The 22,718-nt window shown below is 48.3% G+C and overlaps 1 protein-coding gene and 1 pseudogene across 1 annotated transcript in view; one reads left to right on the top strand and one right to left on the bottom strand.

The window, feature by feature from the left end:
• Positions 1-3,422: 3,422 nt before the first annotated feature.
• Positions 3,423-22,718, top strand: part of CAMK1G (calcium/calmodulin dependent protein kinase IG) — a 28,995-nt gene continuing 9,699 nt past the window's right edge. The window contains exons 1-4 of the mRNA XM_060010079.1: positions 3,423-3,531; positions 12,453-12,573; positions 18,408-18,536; positions 22,173-22,247. Of these exons, the coding sequence (XP_059866062.1) occupies positions 12,482-12,573; positions 18,408-18,536; positions 22,173-22,247 (296 nt within the window). The 5' untranslated portion in view covers positions 3,423-3,531; positions 12,453-12,481. The remainder of the gene's footprint in view (positions 3,532-12,452; positions 12,574-18,407; positions 18,537-22,172; positions 22,248-22,718) is intronic.
• LOC132424282 (small ribosomal subunit protein eS25 pseudogene) lies at positions 17,678-18,055 on the bottom strand (annotated as a pseudogene).

The raw sequence follows: 22,718 nt of genomic DNA, 5'->3' as shown, positions 1-22,718 counted from the left end.
TCAGTGGGAAATGTGTTATGACATCAATGGGATTTGTTCCTTGGTGGCCCCTCCCCCTCTCATTATCTTTCCCATCATACTTTGAAGGCCTTGCGTGATTTTCTCCTTTTCCTGCTTCACCAGCAGCAATTGGGGATCCTCTCTCTCCAGCTTCCACTGCCCAGCCACAATGCACTTCTCTGTCTTTCCAATAGGTATGGCTCCTTTCCACCCCAGGACCTTTACACTTGCTGTTCTTTGGTGTCTCCAACTGTTCTTGTAGCTAATTCTCCTTTCTTCTGATTCCAGTTTGAAAGTCACTTCCTTGGGGCTAGTAAGATCCCCTTATCACATGCTTTCTTAAAGCCCTAAACCGTTCATAGTATTTATCACAACTGTAATGATCTGTATTTGTTTAAAATCTGACAATACTGCTAGAGCACAAGGCCCATCAGGACAGAGACTGTGCCTACTGTGTTTACTACTGTATGCTCAGAGCCCAGCTTACTGCCCAGGACAGAGTAGGTGCTCACAAATATTTGTTGCATGAATGAACGAATGGATATAGTTTTCCCTTCCCTTTTCCACCCTGGCACCTCATTATGTCTTGTCATTTCCTATCCAGAAAGCTCGATCTGAGATCTAATTAAATGTAAAAGACAGGGCTTCCCTGGTAGCGCAGTGGTTGAGAGTCCGCCTGCCGATGCAGGGGACACAGGTTCATGTCCCGGTCCGGGAAGATCCCACATGCCGCGGAGCGGCTGCGCCCGTGAGCCTGCGCGTCTGGAGCCTGTGCTCCGCAACGGGAGAGGCTGCAACAGTGAGAGACCCGAGTACCACCAAAAATAAAATAAAAGCACAGACCAAGGGGAGGCAAGAATGTGCTCTTCGACAGACAAAGGATTGCTCTGTCCTCATGAGTGCACCTCCCTTTTCTCTCCTTACCCCAACCACAGGAAGACCCCCTTATTTTGTTTATTTGGGGGATAAGTGCGACCACACGGGAGCAGCAGAGGTGAGGACCTGGTGAGTACACTTAGCCACTTCTCCTTTTGCCAGCATCACCTGTGAACTAAATAATAGCTTGATAAGCTCAGACCCACACCAATCATTTTGGGGTGAAAGGAGGAAGCTGATGGGCAATGGCACCCCCTTCAGGCTGCTCCTTTCTTCTCTCTACCCCTGCTCCCTCTTGGTTCCAGCCAGCCCTCACCCCCTCAGGTCTCAGTGACTGCAAGGCTCGTCTGCTGATTTTCCAGTCTCCGATTTTCCCAGCGTCAGGCACATCACCACTGGGTTCCCATCAACATCCTTGCTTAAAAACTTGCAATGACACTCTACTGCCTTTGAGGGTAAGTCCAAAGCCCTCGCTGCTTCAATACTAGACACTCTAATCTCTCACTGCATTGCAGGTCGTCATATCCAGCACACACCTTGTATGTTCCAAGCTCTGTGTTTTTCCTAATCCCATCCCACCCACCACACCTCCCATATCTGGTCCTACTCGTCCTTAAGGCTCAGGCTGACTCCCATGAAACTTTTCCATGAAACCTTTCCTGACATCTCCAGCCCACAGCCGGCTCCACATGGCCTCATCTCTGGTGACAACATGAGTTAATAGCATCCTATCTAGCTATTAGTTGATCTCCGATTGTTCTCTGTGTTTTAGTTTATGTGTAATAAATATTTGGTTGAATTGTTGATTGGAGAAAACATAACGAAACAGCCATTACAAGAATCTGAACGGAGCCAAAATGCAAGCACAGGGATGTATGTGTGCATGCATGTGTGTGCACGAGTGTGCATGTGTTATCGAGACAAAAGCTCTCTTCCACCTCCTTGGGAAACATTTTGTAGTCACCTGTATCAATACCGGAGCAGTGGATGTGCCCCACTCCGGCCTCTGATGTCTGGCGTATGACCCAGTCAGTACCTGCAAAAACGTCCACCTTCTGAATTCAGCATAAAGAGGCAACACTTTCTCCCATGCCACCCAACATCTGCTGAACCTACTTCTGTGTCCACAGCCGAGAATTCATTCCCGGCACTCTGGCTCGCCAAGACCAGCAGTGTGCCGGTGGATGGGAGGGAAGGGGGAGGAGGGAAGAGGATGCTGGTGGGTTGGCTCACTTAACTATCCCAGGGGACTACCTCACCCAGGAACCAATTAGAGTCTAGTCTAGTCTATTACAATAGTACCCAAGAGAAGAGAAGAGGGGCCTGAATTAAGATTGTAGAGGTGAAAATATAAAAGCGGCAGCATTTACTTACTGTCTTTTGTGTAAGAAAGGGGGCCAGGGAATATATATATTATTTTGTTTGTTTCTGCATGAAATACTGGAGAGATACACAAGAAAGTAATAAAAGTGGCCACCTGTAGAGGGCAGGGTAGGGGGAAGGGGTGGGTGGGGAGTGGATGGAGTGAGACACCTCTATGTATGACTTTCAATAGAGTTCTGATTTCTGACCCACATGAATGTGTTGTTTATTCAAAAAAACACAAACGATAAAAAATGGAAAGGCAGGGGCTTCCCTGGTGGCGCAGTTGTTGAGAATCTGCCTGCCAATGCAGGCGACATGGGTTCGAGCCCTGGTCTGGGAAGATCCCACATGCCGCGGAGCAACTAGGCCCGTGAGCCACAACTAGTGAGCCTGCGCTTCCAGAGCCTGTGCTCCGCAACAAGAGAGGCCGCGACAGTGAGAGGCCCGCGCACCGCGATGAAGAGTGGCCCCCGCTTGCCACAGCTAGAGAAAGCCCTCGCACAGAAAAGAAGACCCAACACAGCCAAAAATAAATAAATAAATAAAATTTTTTTTAAAAAAATGGAAAGGCACAATTTAAAAGCTAAGAGCTTCCAGAAGGAGGGGAATGGTCTCCTGGGGTCCAATGGGTTAGAACTGAGAAGAGGATGGTAGATTTGGGGATCAGAATGCTTTGCTTCTAGAAACAGGTGAGAGGGGTGAAACCATGCAGCATTGGGCCCCCCGAGGGATATCCAAGTGCTTCCCCCATTTTATAAGACACTGAGGGTTCTGTAGTCTCTGCTTTCAGCCAGTATAGATATCCTATTGCTCAGGAAGGTATTTTAAACAACATACACCAGCAACTGAGTGGTTAAGAGGGAAACGGAGGCAGGCAGTCTCTGATTTTCTATTATCACCCCATTCAGGCCAATGGAAACCTTCAATTTGATGTTTTGTTTTTGCCTTTTATGTTTTCCCTCTCTCCATCACACACTTCCATGCAAATACAATCACACACACACACACACATACACACACACACAGCATAAAAGGGCCCCCTTGCAAAAGGATTTTTCTGGATCTGCTCAGAGGGAAGGAAAGGCAGAGGAAAGGAAGGAGAGATGCAAGCCGCCCTAGCTACTTTTCCTCCCCTTTAAGGCTGCCTGGTTACAGTCCTAGGAAAGAAAACCCCTGCATTCCTCCCCTTTAATTCGGTTTATTGTTGAAGCGCTGGAGCAAGCTAATCCTCACAGACCTGTAGGAGCTGGAGTGGGAGGGCCACGGGCACCGTTCTCTCGGATTCCCTGGGTAAGATGAACCTGCTTCTTTATTTGGTTTGAGGAGGTTTCTTTGTTTAGCGGGAGGCTCGTGGCACCAAGAGAGTGGGTTTGAAGAGCCACTCTTGCAAGCAACTTGGGTGTTTATTTCAGCCCCAGTTCCTGTCTTGCCTGACTCTCAAGGTATCAAGGGGAAGTTGTAGCTGCCTTGGAAGATAAGTCTGAACGGGTGTCCGGGTAGGACCTCTGCGGAGATTATCTGGCCATCACTTCAGGGTTGGCTTGAGTGGGAACCTTTCGCACTCCTGGGCAAAGAAAAGGGAGCAAAATATCTGTATGTGACCCTCCTGCCATGCCTGCTTGCATTTAGGGACAGCCCTCTGGGCTCTGTTCCTGGGAGGGGCTGTCCATCTGCAGGGTGTCAGGACCTCCAGCGCCCTTGCACCCCTCCCTCCTGCTCAGCCTTCATTTCTTAACCTATCAGACCCCATCTGTCAAATGGGGCAATGCCCTGTTTTGGTTCTCCCCACCTGTCTAGGTTGTTGTGAAGATTAGGAGAGTCAGTGGGCAAAAAGGAGGTTTGTAAGCAGTCAGTGGCTCTGCAGACCCAAGGCAGGCAGACCAGCCTCAGTGCCTCCTGGCAGGGTCTGTGGCCCAGAGCCCGCTCCTGTCCCCCGCTGCGTTAGGATGCAGAACTCAGCAGGGACACCGCTGTCAGTCACCTTCCTCAGGGGCAAGTCTCTCTCCCTTCTGTCTTTAAACTTCCCTAGTTCAGTTCTCCGGTAAAAATGGTAAAAGGAGGTCTGGACTCACCACCACCCCCATCCGCACTGTGGCCCCTTCTTTCCACGTAACTTTGACGCACAAACATTAACCCTGAGGCTCCCGGGGACGGCTGCCGGGGCTCTCGCTGCTGTTCTAGCAGCAGTGCGTGGCTGGCCAGCTGCTTGCTCTGGAGCCAGATCAGTTGATGAGGAGGAAAATCTCTGAGAAGGGTCAAGAGAGTCAAGCAGGTTCCATCTTGGGTGGGGAGGTGATCTTTCCCAGATCAGAGGCTGGAGACAGCCCGGCCCCTGGCAGTCCTACTGACTTAAGCTTAACTAGGGCCAAAGACAAGACCCAATAGGCCATAATACAAAGTGCTTAGTAATTCCTGATATGGGAACCACACTCTACAGTTGAGTAATGTGCTTTTAATTAATCATCTTTAAGACAAGCCCATTGGGCTGGTGGGGCAAAGAGTGGTTGCACTGAGACTCTACAAGGCAAAGCTGGATACTGGTGAAATCCATTTGATGACAATAGCATTTGAACCCAGATCTTCTGACCTAGTCGGTGACCTTTCCGTGATATTACAGATAGCTACGGTGCAGGTGTGAGTGTGGGTGTTTTTCTGTGTATTAAGAGCACTCTTCAGAAAGATAGGGCAAAACTTTGGGAAAGAAGCTCAAGGTTAGAGTGAGAAAAGGTTTGAGCTGGAGCCAGAAGCCACTTAGGCAAGAGACAGATGGCCAGCCCCAGAGTCAGTGTTGAGAAATCTGAGTGTTCCCGGGATCCAACCTTCCCCAGATCATCCGAGCCAGCCATGCGTTCCAGGGGGAATCAGTTGGTTGGTGGGATTACAGGAGAGCATCCTAAGGATGAGGGCGGAGGTAAGTGAAATTCCAACAACCACCCGCAGGAAAGAGGTGACAGGTTATGTGGTGGGGGACAGGGAGACTGCTTTTGGGGTCTGATGGACTGGGGCTCATGCCCGGCTCTGTCACTTGCTATCTGTTTGATTTGGGGCATTTTTCTTAATATTTCTACCCATCAGTACCTCAACTATAAAATGGGGTTAACGATACCCGATACCTACCTTGAAAGACATTAAATGAGACAATGGCAGGTAAAGCGCCCAGCACGGGGATCACCCAGGTGATCAGTCTGGGGCAGCGAATACCTTAGGGCCTGGGAGCAATTCTGCAATTCTGGCTGCGACTACAAAGAATCTCCTTCCGAGAGACCAGCCCCTCCCTGACCCCCTGTGCCCCAGTCACGCACGTACACGCGGCCAGGACTAAACTGATATCCCTGAGTGACGGGGCCCAGCCGCAGCCTGCCAGAGGCAGCGGAGTGAATGGGCTGCAGCATGAATGGGGGTGGGGGGGGCAGCTCTCTCCAAGCGGGCTGCGTGCCAGCCCTACAAGTGCTGGTGCATGGCCACGGTCGAGGGCGAGGGGACTGGGGGTGAGCAGCTACCCCCGTGGAAAGCAAGCTGGTGATGGTGCCAGGGAGCTGCACGGGTTGTGGATGACCGTCACACCCGTGTCCTGGAGCGGGGGAGGGGGAGGGGGAGGCTGGGAACTCAGAGCTTCTTGTGGCTCTTGCCACAGCCATTCTGAGCTCAGCCCGTCCTTCCTCCTGTTCCGTCTCCCCGGGTGGAGGTCTCTCCTCTCACCTTCCAGGGGGCGCAGTACAGTGAGCCTCTTGCGTGCGAGTGGGTCTTAAAGGCAGCGTGTGGCAGACACACAGTTACACCTATGACTCTCGAACCCTGCTTAGAAAAGTACCCCAGTGGAGACCAGCCCATGGAGAAACCCAACCCAGGCAGTGTTAACTCTGTGCTCCAACAGATCTCTGCCTTCTTGGTTGATAAAGTAGTTGGTTTGCATTTCAGGGCTACATGTATGAAAAATGATACGTCTTCAAACACTTTAGAATCAGAGTGAGATGCGGGTCACACTTGAGAGGCATGTGGGAGCCGAGACCAGCTGAGGAAACAGCAGATTCACGTCTCCTGCTGTGTGCTCACCCCTATTTAAACTGTTTGTTTCCCCTCTCTCTGCTCAGTGTTTAATCCACGTGCCTATAAAGTGGGCTCACTGCACAGCACTTTAGAGGTTACAGAATGCTTTCATGCCTGTTGATGCACTGGAAGCCCCCAGGAATCCTGGGAAATAAACAGAGCAGGGATCATTAGTCCCATTCAGCAGATGAGGAAAATGAGCGCATTAAGAATAAGTAACACACCCAGCTCTCTCCAGTGACTCTTATGTGTCAACCCCTCAGCCACCAAACAAAGCAGCACAGAATTCTGGCTTGTCACTGCAGCAGGGTTTGATTAAACTTAAATGTGGGTTTGAGCCTGAAATAAACTGCAGGAGGCAATTGAAAAATGACCTTCCTCAGTGATTTTGGGAACAGAAACTGGCATGCACAGTTGGCCTTGGAGATGTCAGACTAGGGGGAGGGCCGGAGATGGAGCCGGTGTTCCTGGGAGGGTCTGTCCAGCCAGAAGTCTTCAGGAGCTTTTCAGGTCCAGAGCCCGAGCTCTGGCAAGCTGACCAGCCACTTCAGCTGCAGCCTATGAATTGGAAGTAGGTTCTGATGGCACACACAGACCCAGCCACGTGCCTGTGCACCAGGAGGAGAGCAGGGCTGGGAGTGATGACAGCAGGCTGCTGGAAATTTCATCTATTGCTCATTTATACAATCACAGAACATCAGAGCTGGCCCGGTCCCCACTTTCCCCAGTAGGCTCTGAGCAACCATAGATTCTCTGGATGCTAGTAAGTGTTGCAAAAGGAAAGAATTTACAGTTACAGTCTAGTAAAGTTGAGGGACACTCTAGGTTAAAGAGCATGAAGCAGGTGTCTTTAACAGCCCCCAGAGCCTTTAATAAGCTAACACGGAACATGAATCTCCAAGAAGGGGCAGTTAGCAAATCTGCTTTGCTTACAGAGAGTCTCCTAGGACTAATATTCTAAAAAACAAATGTCAAGGAACCCTAATCTAGTCCATTCTCCTCTTTTTACTAAGGAGAAAGGTGGAAGCCCAGAGATGTACAGTGATCTGCCTGGGGCTGCACACTTCCTGGTGCCGAGCCAAGACTGGAGGCAGAATTTGACCTCTTTCCAGGGTGCCTCTCAACCCAGAGGATGATGAGAAGTCCAATATAGGCCAGAGTCCAGGAAACTGTGTCAGGCCAGACCCAGGAAAGAGAATGTCCCAGCTTTAGTCTTCAGGCCCCTTTATAACCAAACAATTTATATATTGCCATGATTCTGTGTGTCCCAACCTGGAGACAGGGAGCACATTCTCATGTGCTTATAAGACAACTGATAACCTCCCTCCCAAGACACACAGTCCTTTCGGAGTCATGCTCTCAAGGAATGGAGAACCCCAGAAGTGGTCTTAGGGTGGGCAAATTCCTCTGGGGTCAGTAAAGGAGCCACACCTGGTCCCGCAGGAAGGCTCTGAGGCTTGCCCACCATGCCTCCAAGTCATTCATGCCTCCTTGCTCAGAAGCCTCAAGTGAGAGCACTGGAGAAGGCTCTTCCCATAGGCAGAGTTGAGAGCCATTATCCGGAGTTGTAGGCTGCAGGGATGCTACTCGAAGATTCTCCCCTTCCATGTGTCCATCTCCTCTAGTTTACTCGTATCCAGCTTAGGAATCTACTGTGGGTTTGGGAAACATACATTGGATCGGACTGAACTGAATGCCTCTGGATTCAAACATGGTGCCCCCGAGATTCTGGGACGTCTCATCAGGTGGGGTGACACTCTGAAGCAATTAGCCCTGTTGATTAATTTTTTAAAAGCACCTCAGAGCAGAGTCTTAAGTGGCTATGACTCAAGATAGTAACCTTTGGCTAAAGAGGCCATGTGGACCAGGGCAGGCAGGAGTGAGTGTCCAGAGAGAGGGTCCTGGGCAGGGTGGGGTCATAACATGACTTGGTACCTACGTAATATGGTGATGGCAACGAGGAGGGCCCTGAAGATAAATGTCACGTGCCTTCGGGTTCTGCCTGGGGCTAGTCGCTGCCCCTGTGACCAGCTGGAGCCTGGGAAGGAGAGAAGGACAGCAACGCTCCGTGAAAGAAGCATGTGAAGCGTGCCTGCCTCCTGGGCTCACAGCCTGAGCATCTCTCCGCAGCAACTCATAAGTAGGCAGGCTGGATGCCACCCGCCTATTCCCAGAAGCTCAGAAAGCGCCACACTCAGGGGTAGCGTCCACCTCAGGACTGTGCCGCCTGCCCTTTAGGAATAACTTTTCCCTCTGTAGTCTCCTCCCCAGCTATGGAACTTTTTCCCAAGAGATCAGGAAGGTCATCTGTCATATGGAAGACCATACAACAGAGCAGGAACTAGGAGCCTGGTGTTGCCCTGTGGGGGTTACTTTAGAACCAAGTGAGAGCAATATTGGAGTTTCAACCTTCTCGGAATTTTTCTTTTTCCCTGAAAGGGCCTCAATTACAGAAGTCGAGAGAGGAGATGGAGGATTTTCAGAGAAAGAAGCAGGATGCAGCAATAGAACACCCCTGCCCCCCATCTCAGAGCCCACAGTTAGACCCCCCAGCACACAGGGCACCGGGGCCCTGAGGTTTCTCCAAGGTCAAGGAGGGGTGGGAATGAAGTGGAGTTTCAGATCAGGGTCCCTGAGCTTTCCATGCGTCTCTGAAGATGGAACTAAATTTTTAGAGCTGAGTGTATGGGAGGAGGGGTGGGCGGGAAAGATGTTTTCTTATAGCCAAGCTTAGGCTAAGAATACTATGTTTTTAAGCTATTTAAGAGCAATGGGAAAGAAGGAACAGTGAGTACAGATCTGCTAATGTGGTGGCGATGCTTCCTGGAAAGTGGACCCATCAATCCACGGAGGCTTCAGAAGGGGGAGTGACGCACGCCCCACTGATGGGCCTGTGCTGGAAAGAAGGCCCTTGATTGGCTCTTTCCCTGGAAAAGGGGCATCTACAGCCCAGTTGTTCTGTGGAGGGGAGACACAGAGAGGGAGTCACACAAACTAATCCTGTTGATAGGCTCCTTTTAAGGTCCAGCCCCTGGCCCTCATCCCCTACATCCTTCAAGACTTCTCAGCTGCCCTGTGTCTATACAGTAAGACGCAATTGGTCCAAGCACAGCTCTGATAAGTGGAAGCTGCTAGATTTGGGTCTAAGAATCTGCAGAATCGTATCTGGCTAAAGATAGCCCTCTGTTCCAATATTTCATCTTCCCCAAAGCAATCTCTGCCAGTCAGGGTTCATTTGTCTCCACCCTGTAGACCGTGCCCTCGAAGTTTAAGATCAGCCCGCCATTGTATGCCCGGCGAGTCCTCCTCTGGCCCCTGCCTGTGCCCTGAACTGCTGTGGTCCCTGTGGGCTGCCATCCTGCCAAGAGGAACAAATCAGCAAATGGGCCTGGAGATACAAGGGTACACCAGGTCTACGTTCAGCTGTATCGAATGCTAAAGAATGCTTAACATTTCCCACGTGTGCTTTTCATAATAACAGCCACCAATTATTATATAGCCAGGTTGCACATTTACACCCTAGACTAAAATGTACAAAGAAGATGTAGCTTCTTTATTTCCTATAAAATCTTCCCCAGGAATGCCCACCCTACCAGGCAGCAAAAATGGTACAAAGGGCAACTTTACATTTGAACTTGTCCATTATAGCATCTCAGGTTTAATAAAGAGTCTCATTTGGTTGATTCAGTATCTTTCAGGAAAACACAGCCTTGAGATGGTCTTTTCTCCTCCTGTTCTATTTTCAAGGCAGCCTTTTGTGTTATAAGGTACTTACTTGACCTGTTTGTGGCAGGGGAGAAGAGGGCCCCCTACTTATCAGGGACCTCAGATCCCTGAGAACTCACAGAGGCTGACTAGCCACCTCTGAGGTGTGCCTGGTCCCATCTGGCCCCTGGGGCATCAGGCCGACATCCTCCACTAAAGGCCTGATTCCAGACATTTGCTTCCACGTGAGAAGCCCTGATTGTAGCCGTCTCTTCTTCTGGACCCTGGTTGACAGGAGCCCTAGCAACTCTATATCCCCTCACCAGGGCCGTGGACAGAGGTGAGCCAGTAAACGTTTAACGTCTGATTCTTGGGGGATGGGGCGGGGAGTGAAGGAGAAGCCCTGATGGTAGCGTTTGCCTGTTCCCATGGTGTAAATACTCCCACTGTGGTCAATTCCAAGCTAACAACATGAGGCCACTGAGCATGGAGTTTGGTCAGCCGTGGGTCCAGCCCCGACAGGCCCTGAGGAACTTCTGACCCTGCAGGTCATGTGGCACTGACTCACTCACCTCCCCCATCTGGGCCTGTCCCATGATGACTGTTAAATGTGTTGAAGTCAGAGTTCCTCCAAGGCTTAGGGTCTCCCACCAGCAGAGTCCTGGGGAGCCCCTCCACCCATGTCACCGATCTCCCCCATTCCTAGATGGATGTTTACTACAAGAGGGTGAAAACAAGATGTGTGTTTCTGACAACTACACCGTCTGTCTCCCCATCTCCTTCTCAGGATCCACTTGGGCCAAAATCGTCAGTCTTTCCACACCTCTTCCTCCTAGCAAGGACCATCCTTGTGTCACATTCTTCTTATTTCCAGGGTCTTAAGCCTCACAGTTGTCACTTAAAGGCAGAAAAGGTTTCCCCCTGTATCACAGAACCTATTTTATGACGTGAGTCCTCCCCTGACCTTCATCTAAATAAGACCCTTCCTGATTATCCCTCTAACAAGCTCGGGTTTTGTTCTTTTATGATCTACCCACACTTTGTCACTGTATACATGTTAGCTGACTTGTTCGCTTCCTGACCCCTCCAGCCTCCCGGCCCTAGGAAGGCAGAGCCCTCACCCGTGTTCTTCACCTGACCACCGGGTTATACACTAAGTACCATAAGTAATTTTACCTTGCAATGAAATGTAACAGGAACTCATTTGTCTAAAAACGTATTGAAAAACATTAATTAAGACATTAGAGCTAGGTGTCAGGGGGCTAGAATGCAGTGTGATACAGTGAGGGATGCATAGCTTCTGTTCCTAGTCTTGCCTAAGAAATCTAGACTGTAAACAATTAGCTCTCTAACCTTGGCTAGATTATCTGATCTTCAGATAATCATTCTGAATCATCCTTATAAAAGATTTGAGATCTGCTCTATCTACCTCACGAGAAGCTAAGACCACTTCTCTGGTTCTCCATTTCTCATTACATCAGTCAGGGTCCCAACAGGAAACAGATGACGTATATTGATCGACAGGGAGAGTTTACCGAAGGTATTATTTAGAGGGGTACAGTCAGGGTACATATATGTACAGCCCCTGGCACATCGTAGGTGTTGACTGTTGAATAAATATGGTATTGAGAGAACTCATGTACAATCAGGACACAATTCAACTCAGATTTTAATGAATAACTGTTTTTCCAGCACTGTGCTAAATGTGGTGGGAATTGCAGAGGAAACACCATGCTCATTCATCTAATATTCATTCATTTAACCCATAAGTTAAGAACAGTAATGACTGGAGGTGGCATCAGAGCTGTGATAATAGAAAGAAGGGCGGCTGACCCGGTAGTCTGAATAAATACTTGGGCGATTACTTGGTATCTTAAGAAACAGCCCAGATGCCTTCAAGGTGGATAGTCCCATGTTAATCATTCGTGTATGTCTTATCGCGCTTACGTATGTTTGTACCAAGTGGATTTTCCACTACTAGACTCTAAATTCCATGAGCATGGGGCAAGCACAATGGGCATGCAGTAGACGGTCAATAAAATTTGTCTTGGTAGTTTAAAAAGCAAATGGAGGGCTTCCCTGGTAGCGCAGTGGTTGAGAGTCCGCCTGCCGATGCAGGGGACACGGGTTCGTGCCCCGGTCCGGGAAGATCCCACATGCCACAGGAGCGGCTGGGCCCGTGAGCCATGGACGCTGAGCCTGCGCGTCCGGAGCCTGTGCTCCGCAACGGGAGAGGCCACAACAGTGAGAGGCCCGCGTACCGCAAAAAAAAAAAAAAATTAAAAAAAAAAGCAAGTGGAGAGAATAAGTCTTATTTTTGCCAATTACCCAGGTTTTGCTTCCAGTCCTTCCTTCCAGTTGTTACATGCAGGATGTATTTTAGATTCTTTTTACAACTTGTTCTCATCCGATTGGAGGAATTATCTGATCAGACCCTTTCTTCCCTTCCTCAAACCAAGCATCCGCAGAAGCTTCAACTCTGGAGGCAATGGGTCGGAAGGAAGAAGATGACTGCAGTTCCTGGAAGAAACAGACCACCAACATCCGGAAAACGTTCATCTTCATGGAAGTGCTGGGATCGTGAGTCCTGGGGCTGAGGATAGGGTGGCCGGGCTGCCTGCTGTGGGGAGTCGGAAAAGAGTCATCCTGGGCCAGCAGAGAATGATAAACTGGGCTGAGGCTGCTGTAACACTATCTCAATAGCTCTCAGGGAATAGAGTAGGGGCTTCAGGGGGTAGATGAGGGAAAGGCACCTTGGGGTAATACAGAGGACAATCCAGCCTTTCCCCAGGGTTCTGCCTCCTTCATCCCAGAGGCCCCTGCCCTGCTTCCGGATCTGTGACAACTTGTGAGTCCTGCCCTGGTTGCAGGAAAGAGGAGTTCTGGAGCATCTCTGGAGACTCAGTGACTCTAGAACCTTCCTGGGCCTCCTCACCCAGCTTTCTCATTTCCCCCCTGCAGTGAACAGGTCAAACCCACTGTCTGCTATAGACAGAAAAAGGAGCTTCTGAGGCTTGGAGAGTGGATGGGTTACACACACCTGAATCGGCTCCCACCACCACCATCCTTTCTGCTCCATATTTAAGTACCATGTTGGAAAAATAAAGTCACACTGTAGCCAAACTCCTACCAGCCTCTGGGGTGTCTGTTCCTTCCCCTTTGACAATGATTACATGGCTGGTGGAGCAGAGACAGCCTGTCTGGAATTGACTCTCCACTTAGTCCCACCCCTCCTCCGAGAGGTCACAGCCTCTGACACAGGCTGGCACCCACTCCAGGCCACCGGCTCCCAAGGCCTCAGAACCCAAGCTGGTCAGCCAATTAGTCTGGGCTAATTGGGCTGGGGACATGAGGGGCCCTTAGTGGGCTGTCCACTCAAGCCAGCTTTCCCTTTAGCCAAATTGGCTAAGTTTAGCTCCCTCCGCCTGGCTAGGAGGCAGTGACCTCAGGCAGCGACAGCTGCCTACACTCTCTCTGCAGCCGTAAAGGAGTCAGCTCGGCCCTGAGAGGAGGCCTCTGAGCCCTCCCATCCCAGGCAAGGGTGACACTCCGCACACAGGGGGATCTCAGCGGCCGCCATGGTCATCAGAGCCTCCACCCTCCATGGAGGGCCATTGTAAAGTTGCGGGTGGCTAGAGAGGGGATTTGGGGCAGGAGAGAGAGACAACGCCCATGAGTGAATCTGAAATGATTTGCTAAGCAACCCAAAAATCCAGAGAAGGAGAGAGAAATAAGCCCAGGTTGACAAGAGCGTACTCACCAAGTGCTCAGATTTGTGCTATAGGATTCTGAGAGGCAGCACATGCCACCCTTACAGAGTTCAGTGAGGGCTGCCAAGCAGCTTCTAAACCCAGGAGGACATTGGAGCCCCCTGGGGAGCTTATGCCTCTAACTTTTAACTGTGAAAATGTTTAAGTAAAGAAAAGGTGAGGGCTTCCCTGGGGGCGCAGTGGTTGAGAGTCCGCCTGCCAATGCAGGAGACATGGGTTCGTGCCCCGGTCCGGGAAGATCCCACATGCCGTGGAGCGGCTGGGCCCGTGAGCCATGGCCGCTGAGCCTGCGCGTCTGGAGCCTGTACTCCACAATGGGAGAGGCCACAACAGTGAGAGGCCCACGTACCGCAAAAAAAAAAAAAAGAAAAGGTGAAACAATAGTACAGTGAACTCCGATATACCCACCACCTAAATTCAATAGTGGTTAACATTTTACTAATTTGTTTTACATACACACAAACACACACTCACACACACTGCATTGAACTATTTGTAAACAACTTGAAACATCATGACACATCACCTCTGAGTCCTCTGTCGGCCCTGCCTAAGAATGAGGGCATTTTCTTCTATGTTCACAAATATCATTGTCACACTCAAGAAAATGAATAATTCCCTAAAATCATCTTAGTCTAGGGAATTTTTGAAAAATACAAGTTCCTGGTCCCAGACTACTAAGCTGAAATTTAAGGGGCTAGGACCCAGTGGCCAGGCATCTATAAATATATATATATATTTATTTATTTATTTATGGCTGTGTTGCATCTTCATTACTGCATGCAGGCTTTCTCTAGTTGCGGTGAGCAGGGGCTACTCTTCGTTGCAGTGCGCATGCTTCTTATTACAGTGGCTTCTCTTATTGCGGAGCACGGGCTCTAGGCGTGTGGGCTTCAGTAGTTGTGGCACGTGGGTTCAGTAGTTGTGGTTTGTGGGCTCTAGAGCACACGCTCAGTAGTTGTGGCGCACGGGTTTAGTTGCTCCGCAGCATGTGGGATCTTCCTGGACCAGGGATCGAATCTGTATCCCCTGCATTGGCAGGCGGATTCTTAACCACTGCGCCACCAGGGAAGTCCCAGGCATCTGTATTTTAAATGTTGCTGGTGGCTCTAATGTACCCAGCCCAGCACTAATTTGAGGGAAGCAGGTGGACAAGACAGGGCAAGTCACAGCTGTTGCAGCAGCTAAGGCTGAACAAAAGCTAAGAAGAAGTCACCTCTGTGGTGCTCAGGATGGGGACAGGCAGCCCCAGGCTGCAGACCCCACAAAGTTACCCAGGTGAGGTGCTCTCCACAGAGGGGGCAGCTAGACAGAGCTGATTCCCCTGTTCAGGAAGCACCAGAATCCCATGAAAAAGGCCCCTTTCCTCTAGTCCTCAGCTCCTCTGGAACAACCTACCAGGGAAAACAGGCTTTTGTGAAATTTGCCCAGATGCCACCCACAATTCCGGGGCCCTGGGTAGCTGTAGGGACACTGGGCAAAACTTGTCCATTACAGAAGGTACATCACCCAAGTCCCAGGCCTCCTCATTTCACTGCCAAGGAAGAGATTTTTCTTCTTGGTTCCTCCCTTCCTCTCCATCACCCAGGCTCCCAGCAAGAGCAGAGAGCTATTCAGAGCAGGAAACGCAAATCAAGATCTATTGCGGCAAGCGTTTGCTCCTGGCTCTGAAGCCTCTGCCCATCTCGCCTTCTGACCCAAGCAACCTTGGCCACTCAAAACTAGCTCTCTGCTCCCCAGTCTGACAAATGGCACAATTAAGTCTTCTAATCCCTCTCCCCTGCCCCCGCCACACACACACACACACACACACACACACACACACACACACACGCACACACACCACACCTCCCACCCCCGCACATACGCACAATGCAAGGCTGCCTGAGCCCAAAGAGCAGTAATTACCACAACATTGCACAACCCTAGGAGATACCACAAACTGCAGGGTCCCCCAGGAAGGTTTGATCTCATTTTACAAGTGGACCCAGAGTGGGTATCAGCTTTGAAATCAGGGGACCATCCATGTGTGGTTCTAAAGATACAGGTGAAAGGGGAGAAATCTGAAGGTGGACCCAAGAACATCACAGGTGGAAGGAATCTTTAAGGCCATGTGGTTCAACTCTCCTTTTACAATAAGGAAAGTGGGGTCTCAAGATGAGTAGAACACACAGATAATCCCAGTCCAAACTTCCTACCCATCCATCCACCCATCCACCCATCTACCCATCTATCCATCCATCCATCACACAAACACTGACTATCTTCCATATGCTGCCAGGCACAGGACCAGGTGCCTATCCACATTTGTCTCCCCTCATTCCCTGCCTCACACTCTAGCAAAAGAGGCTGGATTACCCGAGGCAGCCCTGCCTCTCCCTGCTGTTTTGCACCTCTAGGCTTTTTCTCTTGCTTCTTCCCCACCCCCACCTGAAACATCACTTCCAACTTGTTTTTTCCCTAGGCTAACTCTCACTGATCCCTTAAAACTGAGCTCAGTGTGTTCTTAAGTCAGAGGGTCACAAATGATGTGTTTCTCCGCCATCCCAAGCGGTCAGTTTGGACACATTAGGGAAAAACGCCCTTTTCTCTAGCTTGCTGTCCAGAGCGAAAATGTTCTTCTAATTATAGTATGAAAAGGTACAGTGGCTCCAAGGTGATGGCATCTGCTGGAATTGTACAGTGTGTAACCGCCCAACCATAGCAGAGGCCCTGTCTTAAGTGTGCATTTTCTGTGGTCCATAATACTTCCCGCTGATCTGTGTCTCTCACCCTAGATTCTAAGCTAGACCAATACGAATCCCAGTGCCTAACACGGAGAGGATCTGTCAGCTCAACAAGTATTCATGTAATGCCTAATAACATTTTTCAAAGTGAATGTTAATTGCTCATTTGTCTGTGCTCTTCACTAATTTACAGGCTCCTTGAGAGCAGAAACACTTCCCTTTTTATCTCTAGTGTCTAAGATTCAGTAGGTGCTCAATAAATCTTGATTAGAGGGATGAGTGAATGAATGAATGAATGAATGAATAGAGCAAGCTCTGAAGGCTCTAATTAACTCAGTTCCAAGTGCAGCTGGGGGAAACAGGAAACACCAAGTATTTTCTAATGCAGATTGTGAATGTCCTTACACAAGCCTGATTGCTATCGGGGCTTCATGCTAGAATCCCCAGATGGCAGGGGAGAGGATGGCTCAGCTATTTCCTCACCTAAACTCTATCGCCTCTTGTGACAATCAGGTGTTCTCCCTACTGGTATTCAAATAATAATCGTACTAATAAGAATAATAGTATCTAGCGCATGTAGTTTACTAGATCTCAGGAAAGCTTTTATGCACTTATGTCTATAACTCAGGTACTCTTCTAAACAACCTTATGAATCAGATACTATTGACATTCTCACTTTTCAGATGAAGAAACTGTGCATACGCAAGTTAAGTGACTTGTTACCCAAAAAGCTGAGGTTCTAACGTGGGCCATCAGGCTCCAGCATCCACTATTTGCTAACTGCTGTTATGGCCTTGTCTCCAGAGGACCCCCTTGAACCAAGAAGCCTGCAATTCGGAATCCTACCCTGTGTTCCCATTGGGTTCCATCATTTCTGTCTTCAGACAGCCTGCCCAGAGCTGCTGAGTTCCATTTTGTCCTCACAGATCCTACTGAGCGAGAGGATGCTCACCTCCCTTGCCGCTAATCATTGGTTCAGGGCAATCATCGGTATCTAAAACAGATACAAGAGTCTTTTTTCTCTCACTGTCAGAGCCCTGTCTCCCAGTGCTACTTCCAACTGCCACACAGTGACCACACAGCACACCACATTGGGAGAAGCCAAGTAAATTGACTCTGCAGTGGCTTCTCTTTTCTTTTGATTTAATAAAGTTTTATTTTTCAAAGTGTACAGTTGGTGGGACCTGTTCATGCATCTTCACCAGCAGCTGGGGCATCTCAACCCTTGGTGTTTCTGGTGTAAATTACTTGAGCTCTATGCTTTGAAAGCAGCTTAAAAATCCTTTACTAAGGAGCTCCTGAAGGGCTGCCCTGGCCAGGGAACCAGGAAGCTTCAGTCTCTCAGAGACTGCAGCTGGAGTTTATAAGCTTCCAGTTGGGAACTTCTTTACGGAGTTTCTCATATGTCGCTTTGTCAAACAAGACTAGGTTATCGAGCTTGTCCCGAACTTTGCCTTTGGACCACTTCTTCTTTTTGGCCTTGCTCCCAGATTTGTTCACTGGGCCTCCGTCTTTCTTGGCCGACTTTCCAGCATCTTTCTTCTTCTTGCCGTCCTTGGGCAGCATAGTGAAGCCGGGAGAGCAAGAGCTATCACTGCCGCCTCGCTAAGATCAGCAGTGGCCTCTCTTTAATGGGTTTGCCAAGTGGAGGGGAACCATTATCAAATTATGGAACTAGGCAAGGGCAGCCGCCTAGTCCCTGAGTCTGTAATAGAATCTTTTCTTTCCCACGTGACAGGTGAAAGAAAGAACACAAGGCCATGTCAGATGGGGTCTGCCATGGATACGGCTCCTCGGGGTGCCCAGATGAGAATGAAATGACTTACCAGTCCCACCTTCTTTCATCTACCCATTTTGCCTCCAGCAATGCTCTCTACCGGCCAGTAATAATTTTTATCTCTTGGTGTCTTCTACTCAGAGGAGCTTTTTCAGAAGTTTTCCTGGTGAAGCAAAGGGTAACTGGGAAGCTCTTTGCCCTGAAGTGCATCAAAAAGTCGCCTGCCTTCCGGGACAGCAGCCTGGAGAATGAGATCGCTGTGTTGAAAAAGTGAGTGGGTCCTAGGGTTGGTCGAGTGCAACCGTGGGATCACAACATTTCCTTCACAAATTACCTTCGAGAAGGACTGGGGCTGAATTTCCACACCCAAAGGTATTACTCCCTTCGATTGAGCTAATGGGTCAGTTTGATCCATCAGCTATATTAGCCAGACAGCTGATTTTCTTTTTTTTTTTTTTCAGCAAATTAACTAGTGATCAACTGATAGCAGAGTTGGTTTGTGTACATAAACCCCAGGGTAGTTAGCTCAAATGACCAAAAATCAGTTGAAGGCCAACACCAGGAAGAATCAATAATTAAGGAAGCAGCACAAGATTTGGAAATGAGCCTCAGTTTCTTCCAAAGCAAATGCAGGTTCAGCACCCCGACTATCATGAGGGAGCTGACACTAACATATCGTCAACTGTTTAGAGTGGGACTCATGAAATAAGCCCTTGTGGAACCCCTATGGTGAACCAAAAGTTTACTCGGCATCAAGACCCCAAGGATGAAACCAACAACATTCCTTACCCTCAGGAGCTCGCATTTTGTGAACAGAGTCAAAGGTGCCCATGAGTAGCACCAGTCCCGTTGGATGTGAGCCACACAGCAAAAGGCATAGTTCAGAGGAGACAGAGATGCAGGTTGCCTATATGTGTGTTTTCACGAGTATGTGTTTCAGGTACATTTTCAAAGAAGACAGACCTTGATGGATGAGTAGAATTTTGTGGAGGCAGGAGGGGCAGTACAGAAAGGGAAGTCTGGCCAAGAGTAGTGTCAACTTTAACACAGAATCATGGACGGGCAAGGGATGTTAGGGGAGAGTTAGAACTGGAAGCCCCTGTACTGAGAGTGAGTACCGTCAAGGGACAGGAGATGAAACTAAAATGGTCAAGTGGAATCTGATAATAAAGGGTCTTAGATGCCGTGATAAAGAATGTTGACTTTATTCTGTGGGCAAAGAAAAGTCATCAAAGGATTTTAAGTCAAAAGTCCCATGATCGGATTTATATTTTAGAGCCATCCCTCTTAAGCATGGTGGTGGAGGATGGATTGGAGGATGCCAGTCTAGAGGACAGGAGACCAATTGCCAGACTTTCTCAATAATCAAGGCAAGGGATGAGGACGCAAGCAAAGGTAGTGGCAAGATCACGTGGCGGCAAGAAGACTGGGTTCAAGAAATTTTTCAGAGAGAGAGGTGATTAGGTTTAGGGGTTGGCTGGTAGGAGTGTAAAAAAGAAAAGCATTAAAAAGGCCCTGAGAAAGTAGGATCTCAAAGAGATATTTGTACACCCACGTTCATAGCAGCATTATTCTTAATAACTAAACCATGGAAGCAACTCAAGTGTCCATCAGTGGATGGACGGATAAGCAAAATGTGGATATACATGCAATGGAATATTGTTCAGTCTTAAAAAGGAAGGAGATTCTGCAGTTTGTTTGCAACATGGATGAACTTTGGGGACATTATGTTAAATGAAATTAGCCAGTCAGAAAAAGATACATACTGTATGATCCCACTTATATGAGGTACTTAGAATAATCAAAATCATAAAGACAGAAAGTAGACAGGTGGTTACCAGGGGCTGGGGGCAAGGAATAACAGGGAGTTATTGTTTAATGGGCATAGAGCTTCAGTTTCACAAGACGATAACAGTTATGGGGATGGACAGAGGTAATTTTTGCACAACGATGTGAACGTATTTGATACCGCTGAACTGTACACTTAAAAAATGGTTAAGGCGGAAAAAAAATTGTTTATCATGAAACATATTAAAGTGTAAATAAAATATATATGTATAATTTAAGAAAAAAAAAGACCCTGAGATTGAGCTGTTATGTGGACAGTCATATCATTACTTGGGATAGCAAATGAAAAGGATGTGTAGGCTGAGAGGAAATAGAAATTGGTTGCAATATATTGAATATAAATAAATATCCACCTATCTCTACATAGAGGTAGGTGTCTGGTAGGATGTTAGAGATATAAGTCTGGGCTTCAGGGAGATTAGGGTAGAGACTGTAAACTCATTGAGAGCAAGGACTAAGGTGGTCTTTCTTATCATTGCATTGTATCACCAGTCCCTAACGACACAGGTGCTCAATAAATATTTGTTCAGTGAGTGAATCATCGATAAATTACTGTTAGCATCGTCAGATTATAAATGTAGTTGAATCCATCATGTAGCCACTGCATGGGGTCTGTATTTTTTTTAATATCTTAAAGATGCTAGCTACTATTGATTATGTGTTTTCTATTTCCCCAGGCACTGTACTAAGCATATTACACGTCTTATCTCTTTTCATCCTGATATAATTCTATGGGAAAGATGTACTTTACAGACAAGGAAAGTGAGGCTTAGAAGATCTGAGTAAACCAGCCAAGGTTACCCAGCTAGTAAGTGCCTGAGTCAGACCTGAACTCAGGTCCAGCTGACTCCGAGTCTAAGTTAACCCTTGTGCTGCACAGCCTTGAGTAAAACTTCTTAGAGACTTTCCTCCTGGATGGGCATGCACAGAGATGCTGCCTAGAAACCAGCCCCGCAGCTAATATGATAATTCTGCTTGCCTCAGCCTCTGAGTAATCCCAGACAAAGGTAATCTAGGGCAAGGTTTCTTGACCTCAGTGCTATTGACATTTTATTTTTTTTTAATATCTTTATTGGGGTATAACTGTTTTTCAATGTTGGTTAGTTTCCTCTGTACAACAAAGTGAATTAGCTATACGTATACATGTATCCCAATATCTCCTCCCTCTTGTGTCTCCCTCCCACCCTCCCTATCCCACCCCTCTAGGTGGTCACAAAGCACCGAGCTGATCTCCCTGTGCTATGCGGCTCCTTTCCACTAGCTATCTATTTTACATTCGGTAGTGTATATATGTCAGTGCTACTCTCTTACTTTGCTCTTGACATGTTAAACCAGCTAATTCTTTGTTGTGTTGAGGGCTCTCCTGAGCATTGTAGGATGTTTAGCAACATTCCCGTCTCTACCCACTAAATGCCAGGAGCACTTCCCCCCTCCCCAGTCGTGACAGTCAAAAATGTCACTAGATATTGTCAAAGATCCCCTCAGGGACAAAAGAGCCCCTGCTTAAGAATCACTGATCTAAGGCATCCCACCGAACTGACCCTCAAAATGAGCATCTGTCTTACTTCTCACAATATCCTGGAACAATAATTTTGCAGCACGTCCTCCGTGGTTACCCATGAGGAGGCTTAGCTAACCAAAATCCCACCTGTTGAGGGATCACACTTCATGCGATGTTTCTGAAGGAGACCTGGATACCCATTTTGTAGAATAACCTAGTGATCGATGCTCCCCTAGCCTCCCTCAGTTCTTTTAACTTTCTCTTTTGGTAAAGTTTAAAGAGATTCCTGGAGTAACAATGAAGTATTTGTTCCCTGAAGGCACGAGGATCAATTACCCATTCAAAAATATGAACTGAACACCATTCTGGGAATCTTTTCTCTGGAATTTCTTTGTGACTGCCTACTTATTAGGAAGGCTTCACAAGGACCCTATCTTCCTAAACATTGTCAACAATAGTCTCTGAAAGAAATAAAAGTCCAGCTGGGCTAGATCTGCGTTCTTTGTCTGGACAACCTGAACCATATGTCTTTCTCCATTACCCTTACTCTTCCTCAGGATCAAGCATGAAAACATCGTGACCTTGGAGGACATCTATGAGAGCACCACTCACTACTACCTGGTCATGCAGCTGTAAGTAGAAGGTGACCTGCTTCTCCACACATGTCTTGCGGGGCCTTAGAGGACTAGAAGAGGTTGGTCAGTGATGAGGGAAAGATGGTGATTAAAAGACAAATCAAGAATTAGTGCAAGAGACCCTGAAATGCCAAGAGTTCCTTCTGGTCATGGATTTGTCCTGAGTGGACAGAGGGGTAAAACTAGGGCTGATGATTGAGTTGGTATGTACCAGTGTAACCTTACCATTTGTTAAAATATTTCCTACCGGTCAGCAAATAGCTGTGGCCCTAACCTGTCCATCCTTCCCTGCTTCCTTATACCCCCAACTTTCTGGACCTCCCCACAACCCTACAATTGAAGGGGTAATGCCTGGCATAGCAGGAGGCCTCCAGAACCCTTCTCTGGCACCATAGCTTGAGTCCATTTTGACCAGTCAGTCCATGTCCTCTTAACCGGGCATTAAATATTTTAACATCCTCCAGGGTG

This window comes from Delphinus delphis, chromosome 1 (assembly GCF_949987515.2).
Source record: "Delphinus delphis chromosome 1, mDelDel1.2, whole genome shotgun sequence".
Classification (NCBI taxonomy): Eukaryota; Metazoa; Chordata; class Mammalia; order Artiodactyla; family Delphinidae; genus Delphinus; species Delphinus delphis.
The sequence above is the reverse complement of the archived record's forward strand: the minus strand, read 5'-3'. Positions and strand labels throughout refer to the sequence as shown.